This window comes from Monodon monoceros, unplaced genomic scaffold (genome assembly GCF_005190385.1).
Source record: "Monodon monoceros isolate NGI ecotype Baffin Bay Population unplaced genomic scaffold, NGI_Narwhal_1 Super_Scaffold_14, whole genome shotgun sequence".
NCBI lineage: Eukaryota > Metazoa > Chordata > Mammalia > Artiodactyla > Monodontidae > Monodon > Monodon monoceros.
The window spans coordinates 37,238,281-37,245,733 of record NW_021703770.1 but is presented as its reverse complement, the minus strand read 5'-3'; the positions used below and the strand labels follow the sequence as shown (position 1 = coordinate 37,245,733).

The window sequence follows — 7,453 nt, the reverse complement described above, 5'->3', positions numbered from 1 at the left end:
CTTAGTAGTAAATCCTCCTGATGGCCATAAACCTCTAAGGTGTTGTCAACTTGAAAAATGAAAGGGAAGGAGTTGGTGGGGGCAGAGAATGGACAAATCTACAGAAGTGCTGGTGCAGTGCACCTGAGTAGGAAAGTTGTAGTGTATCACCACCTAGTGGCTGAATTTAGTACCTCACTCTAATAAAGGGACCTTTTTCCTGTTGTGTCGTCTCATTCATCCTTTAACTGTATTCATCTCTGTGACTGTGGTTCCTAATATTCACGTCGCTCAAATGGGTAAACCCATTTGCATTTCACCCACCAGGCTCTCAAGGATTTGGTTAAGGTTTTATGCTTACCTAACCTTTGAATTCTATTTTGGTTATTTTCAAAGTCACGCAGTGGGGATGCCTATATTAACAAGATACCATCGTTTGTGAATAGAGAATTATTATGGCTATAGGAATTTGGGGCTTTGGCCCAGTTTTTATTCTTATTACTGAACCTTTTAGTAAGTCAGAATAGTGCTTACTGTGTGCCAAGAACTGTTCTAAGAGCTTGACATACAATGAAGTCAGTTAATTTTCACAACAACCCTTAAAGTAGGTTATCATTAGCCCCATTTTAGGGCTGAGGAAACTGAGCCACAGAAAGGTTAAACCATATTCCTAAAATTACCCGGTAAGTGAATGGATTCAGATCTGGGCCGTCTAACCCAGAATTGGCTCTGACTAATTCTACTATTCTGTCTACAGGATGATGAGCCACCAGCAATGTATGGGATTCAAATTTATTTGAAAAGATCTGAGAAAAGAAAGAAATTGGAGCACTGAAACACTAGGAGGTCCTTGGTCGTCTGAGAATTTATCTTAGTTACCTAGTTAGGTCTAATAGGGAAGCATCACGACAGAAGTAAATCAACAGACCCTTAAGCAAACAGTCCCTTAACATGAGCATCTAACTACATCTTCCTGTTGCTCTGTGATTTGCAATACTGCTCCAAAAGTGTAATTCAGATTACAAAGTAAAATCACAAATCTTACAAAAATACTGAACATGTTAAAGAACTGCTCTTATCATGATCAAAACCATTATCAAATGAGGATCTAGGCAACTTGGACAGACCCCCAAAAAACTGACAAGAATGACTTCGGGATAGATGTTTCGAGTATCAAAGAGAAGATAGGTCTTAGGGAATTTAATGAGGCTTCCTAATATTTTAGCAAACTTTTAAAGACACGATGTACTCGTTGCAAAAGTCAAACGTGTTGGTCAAAATCTTATCACACTCCGTGGAAAAAATACATGCCAAATGTACACACCCGCTTTTGATTCTGTTTTAGGAATTTTAACTACAGGCATACCTCCTTTTATTGGGCTTCACAGATATCGTGTTTTTTACAAATTGAAGGTTTGCGGCAGCCCTGTATCCAGCAAGTCTATTGGCGCCATTTTCCCAACAGCATTTGGAACTTCATGTCTCTGTCACATTTTGGCAGTTCTCGAAATATTTCAAACTTTATTATTATTATTATTGTGCTTGTTATGGTGATCAGTGATTTTTGATGTTATTACAACTTGCTGAAGGTATACATTGGTTTTTTAGACACAATGCTACTGTACACTTAATTGCACAGTTATAAACGTAACTTTTATATGCAACGGGAAACCAAAAACTTCAAGTGACTCACTTTATTTTGGTATTTCCTTTATTGTGGTGGTCTAGAACTGAACCTGCAGTATCTCTCTATAACACAAAACTTGTTTTCCACATTCTGTTGCTTTGTTCTTCAAGGTAAGACCCCAATCAGACGTCCGCACCACACACAGCAGTGGCTTGTGGGACACTGTGTAGACTGCAGGTTCCACACAGCTCCTTCCCCACTCGCTGTGGTTCCATGTTCTTGCTTCCACCAAAAAAACCTTTTCAGAATTTAGGGGTGGGAATGATGACATTATTGAATGGTTCTAATTTATATTAAAAAAATTAGACTATAGCCTTAAAACTTTTAAATATTATTACTATCCAATGCTTATTATAGACTTTAATAATCATTTCCAAAGTGGAAAGTCACTGGGATCTGGGAAGAAAGTATGATCTGTCTTTACATTTTTGACTATTTTTCTAATGTCTGTTTTTTATTTTCTAATACACATATTAGCACAGGAGCACATATATATAACTTATACAGACTCATATTGGGGCTGTATACATAATTTTTTTTTTAAAGATAGGATGCAAAAGCAATTATATTTGGACAACAGTGGTTGAAAAAAGGCTGTTTCCCAATCCTAGCAAACTAAGGGATGAATCCTCTCTCCTTTCGTTCAGTAACTTTTGAAGTCTGAGAGCCAATCTGCTTGTGCTGTTTGCTTCAGGTAAAATAAACTCACTGGTGCTTGTTTCTTGCTCTATTCCATCCTTGCAAGGGAGGCCCTGTTGGGGCTTCTAAGTATCTTGCTAACAATCCAGATGTGACCATTCTACTTAAACTGATTCAAGTGGCTTCTCTGGGCTCCAGGAGGCAGTTAACCACTAACTGAAAAAATATCTTACAAGTTTGGAAAAAACTGTAACAGAGAAGTAAATACAGTAGTTATTCAGAATAAGGTTTAGAATTCCAAAACTCCAACAATTATAACAGAGATTTATTTAAAGTAATACATTTACAGCCCAGATAGTTCTACATTGGACATTTCAGGTTTAACCAACTTCATAAAAATACTTCAGGATAGCTGCATCCAGATTTAGACTACATGATTATTTCTTTGCCCATTCTTCTCTCTCTTTTCTTTCCCGAATAACCTCTTTCAGATATGGTTCAAGGTAGAATTTATCCTAAAGAATGAATAAAAGAAAAATATTATATGCTACCATTACATACTGATATACCCCCAATACTCAACAGGTCTTAAACAACAAAAGAAATCTATCAAAATTAATTTCCAACTTAAGAAAATGTATTCTCAAGCAGACTAAAAACTGCCTGCTTTTCTAAACTGTAAAAACCCATAAAGAGACTGTAATAAGCTACTCTGATAGGTTATTAGAGAGAAGACCGTCAGAAAAGAAAAAGGAATGAGTCTACAAGCTTTGGCCTAGTTTCAATGCAGTTCAGGGGGTGAGGGTTTGCTTCACAGCATCCTTCCCAGGAGCCAGAAGGCCACTCAATGGGCCGATCACATGAACACCACCATTTTTTCGTCCGAGCAGAAAGCAGAGTGTAGAGGGAGAACAATGGCCTGGGAGGCAGAAGACCTGGATTCTAGTCCTGGATCTCTATATCAGCGGCCTGCTTAATGATTCCGGAAGTCACTTCATCTCTAAGTCTCAATGTGTTTACCTCTAAAATGGAACTAACACTTGCTCTACTAACCTCACCAGACTGTCATAAGGATTTTGATTTGACACAACTTTAAGAACTCTAAAGCACTATACAAACGAATGTGTTCTCTGTTTCTAATACTCAATCCTTCATGGCCAACATTATCAGATACAAAAGAGCTGTTCTACCTCCTCATATTTTGTCCACTGCTCTTTAGGCAAGATCTGCTGGCTCATGGTCAGGTCCAGTGCTCTCTTAATGCGAAACACCCTGTCATTATAAACGTTCTCAGGAAGCCTTTTTATGGCTTCTTTTACATCGTCATTCTCATATATTGTATCATCTCGCATTAAGCCTATGATAAAAAACAAGAGAGTAAGATTGAATATGCATCTCAAAAATAAGGAATTTCTAAAAAATGAGTAAAATTATGACTTGTAACCTAAGTCATTAACTTAACTTGGGTGGTAATATGAAGAGTTAGGTATCATGGAAACTCAATTCATTTCACACACAATAATGGGTTATTTAATGGGTTATTTCTTAAATGGTACTGTGGAAACAGTATGAGTCTTTTAAAATCTACTGCCACAAAATTCACATTTTATCTATAGCAATTTTAAAATCATTTAAAATGTCTACTTTGTTTTTAAACACATATCAATAGACTATATCTCTACTTTCTTATACTTTAATTCTGAGATCAAGGTATTAAAGAAGCTTAAAATGATAGTGTACTAAGGAACCAGTAACATTTAATGATGCTTCCCTCATGCTTCAATTACAAAAGATGAAGTTCAGGGCAAAGTATAAAGTTCTAAAAAATAGTTCAGGCATCAAATAACTGTAAAGATGTCAGACAATTTTAACATTTGAAAAAGCTCTACTTTCAAAGTTCATACAACTTAAATTTTAAAATGATAAGCGGAGGAGTTGAGGGAGGGAACATATGATAAGGAAAATGTTCTGCTACCATATTTCAAGAACATAAATCATTTCCAGCTCATACATTTGAGACAATTCCATCCCTCTCTTCTCATAATAATAAAAAGGAAATGGATTTAACAATAAAATGTGACCTAATTTTAAGATTTCTAGTGCACACAGGTGCAATTAGTTAACGTATTTTTGGGATCCATAACTCTTGCAAAAGCACAACTCTCAAAAAAAAAAAAAAAAAAAAAAAAAAAAGCACTACTCTCAGAAAAAGAAAAAAAAAAACAGAAGCACAAATACTCACCCAGTTTATTGAACCCGGCAGCATTGTAATACCATTTTCGAAGACCCTCCAGCCATTTGCTTGATGCTGAAACTGATATTGTCACACTGTTAACTGCTAACAGTTCACTTATATAGTACGTAAGCAACCAGGTAAAAAATGCCAACACAGGAAGGAATTTCTTTTCAAAGCATATACCCTATGTATTGTAGATAAAAATAGCTTATTTTATCTATGAGCAAAAGTACTGCAGGCAAAAAAATTGGGCAATTAAGTCATGGGGAAAAAAGGATAAACTCAAACACTTAACGTACTAAAGATCTGTAGGTACAATAAGTCCCTCGATATCCTCAGGGGATTGATTCCAGGACCCCCCCCCCTCAGATATCAAAATCCGAGAGGCTCAAGTCCCCTATATAAAATGGTGTAGTGTTTGCATATAACCTAAGCACATCTTCCTGTATACTTTAAATAATCTCTGGATTGCTTATAATACAATGTAAATGCTATGTGAATAGTTGTAAACCCGAAATAAATGCTATGTAAATAGTTGCCTGAGAGCAACAAATTCAAGTTTTGCTTTTTTAAACTTTGTGGAACTTCTCCCCCAAATATCTTCCATCAGGAGGTTGGCTGGATCCTCGAATGTGGAACCTGTGGATACGGAGGGCCACTCCAGCTTCTCAAAGTCAAGCATCCCATTCCTTTTTGTCCCCCTGCTACCATCAGAATTGAGGGGTGGGGGATGAAAAAGAAACTGGGAACTTCTCCATCATTTGTAGTTTCAGAAATAGGTTATAGGAAATAACCGTAAACTTTTCAAGGGAGTTGGAGTTGTATGAAAAGACTTCAGCATACACTGGCAAATCTAAATGACCCCCATCCTCCAAAATTTTTATTCTACATTATCTTTATTTCACTTGGCTACTCTCTTTAAAAATATATGTATTTCTGGGAGGGTTCTGATACCATTAGTCCGTCATTTAATATTAATATGGACTAGTAAAAGAAGTACATTCTCCTACTCCCAAACAGCTAACTTTCCACTGAGGGAATGGATATTTGAAAATGGATGAGGAAAAACAGGTAATGTTAAAACTCTCTGGGGAACAGGACTGAGCAGGATGGGTTACCCAGTAGGACCTAAGGGCAACATGATAGTGCCTGATGTTTACAGGAGACATGTGGTACAGAAGGGGAGGTATGGCAAGTTTAAATTTTCTTTTAAAGTTTTGTCTTAGGGTTAGCCCCTTACCAAAGAAGGAAAACAAACTCTCCTTTTACTTCAACCCCTCCTTAGTACATCACAGCTTTGGTAAATCTCCTTGGAAATGAAGCACCATGTATATCGTTATTTCTGGAAAGACAACTACCAAAGAGTCAACAATATACAAACATACTTATAGGACATAAATTATTTGTAAACATATTTACCAGTGATGGTAATAATGATTACTATTCATTGAACACTCACTGTGTGCTAGGCACTATCCTATCTGCTTTACCACCATTAGCTAGAGTTATTTACAACACGCCTATCCTTGCAGAAGAGGAATAAGGCTTACATAAATTATCCCATCCAAGATCAAAGGCAGCTAGTAATAGGGCTGAGGCCAGGTCTATCTAGTTTCCAAACACAGGGCAGAAGCAGAACGCCTACAGTATTTGTCAAGTTAATGAAATAATGAATTCTTAAATTTCTCCCCCACTCCCCAAAAGCTCAATGTCATTTAGGTTAACGAATTTTTCTGGCAATCTGATGTTTCCTAATAGCTTCACAATTGCTGGGGGCAGGGAAGGAACCAACATTTTTTTTAAAGCTATTCCAATTTATACCGCCAGAGGGCAGGGATTGGCAAAAAAAAAAAAAAAAAACCCCCACACAGGGAAAACTGTACTTTTTTCACGTTCTGTTTTAAGTATTCCGGTAATTTCTGCATCCTATTCCATAATAAATACATTTGTCCCAGTGCCTGGAATAAATACAAATTTCTCCAAATCCACAGATCAAGCTGACGTTCCAGATAAGCCAAGGTTAAACTGAAGTTTCGCTGTAACCCTTGCTCAGCTGCCTCTAATTCCCAGTTTGAGAAGCGCGAGAGGTGGAACGAGATTGAGATTTCCAATCCTATTTCCTCCGGTCACTTCGCCTCGGTTATCTTACCAACCGAAAAGGGAAACTAGCACCATCTTCCTCGCACTGGCAGGAGAGTTTATCGAGCTAATAAAGCACATGACAGCGCTTGGCTCACAGTAAGCACTCAGTTCACTTGGGTTGAAAGTCAGCCACTAATTATCTCCCCTGAACTCTTCTAAGGCCGAGGGGAAGGGCTGCTGAGCTCTAGCAGGCCGGAACGCCAGTGCTGTGGGAGACACCGCGGGCACCTTCACCAACAGCGGGTACCTTCACCAACAGCGGGTGCCATCCCCAAACGAGCTGGGCCTGGAGACAGCAGGGGGGTGAGGCCAAGGCCTCCTTCAGGCGGCCTGAAGCCGCCGCCTTCCCTTTTGCCGCAAACCTGGCCATTTAGAAAGAGCAGAGGAAGAAGAGCAAATTGCTGCGAGAATAAAAGTTTGAGCACGGCGATGCCCGCACAGCAGGACACCACTCACTTACCGGCTGGTCTACTCGCCATTTTAACCCGAGACAGAAGCGTTGCTTGCTGGGTAAGTCCTAGAGGTCGCGCAAGGCCCAGTGCGCAGGCGTGTTACGTCAACGTCGCGAGGAGGGGCGGGGGTGGGAGAGCGAGAGGGTGCACGCGCAGGCGCAGTTCTGGCGGCCGGCGTTGGCACCTGCCCCGCGCCCCTCTTCGCAAGTATTACAGCAATCCCATAGGCTTGGACCCGCCCCCGGTTCCAAGAGGCATTCCATGTGACAAGATGGAAAAAGCACTAGGCAAGGAATTAGGACACCCGGTCTTCAGCCT

General features: G+C 39.2%; 1 protein-coding gene across 2 annotated transcripts; it reads right to left on the bottom strand.

Annotated features, from left to right (window-relative positions):
• Nucleotides 1–2,611: 2,611 nt before the first annotated feature.
• On the bottom strand, nucleotides 2,612–7,205 carry LOC114895589 (cytochrome b-c1 complex subunit 7). 2 transcript variants are annotated; one of them, XM_029223135.1, is made up of 4 exons: nucleotides 7,144–7,205; nucleotides 4,548–4,619; nucleotides 3,496–3,662; nucleotides 2,612–2,820 (listed from the first exon to the last, which is right to left on the bottom strand). In XM_029223135.1, exons 1-4 carry the CDS (start codon nucleotides 7,160–7,162, stop codon nucleotides 2,743–2,745), a joined length of 336 nt encoding a protein of 111 aa, XP_029078968.1. In that variant the 5' UTR covers nucleotides 7,163–7,205; the 3' UTR covers nucleotides 2,612–2,742. The 2 variants fall into 2 exon arrangements, with proteins under 2 accessions (XP_029078968.1, XP_029078969.1); XM_029223136.1 differs by lacking the exon at nucleotides 7,144–7,205 and adding an exon at nucleotides 5,782–5,799.
• Nucleotides 7,206–7,453: the final 248 nt, after the last annotated feature.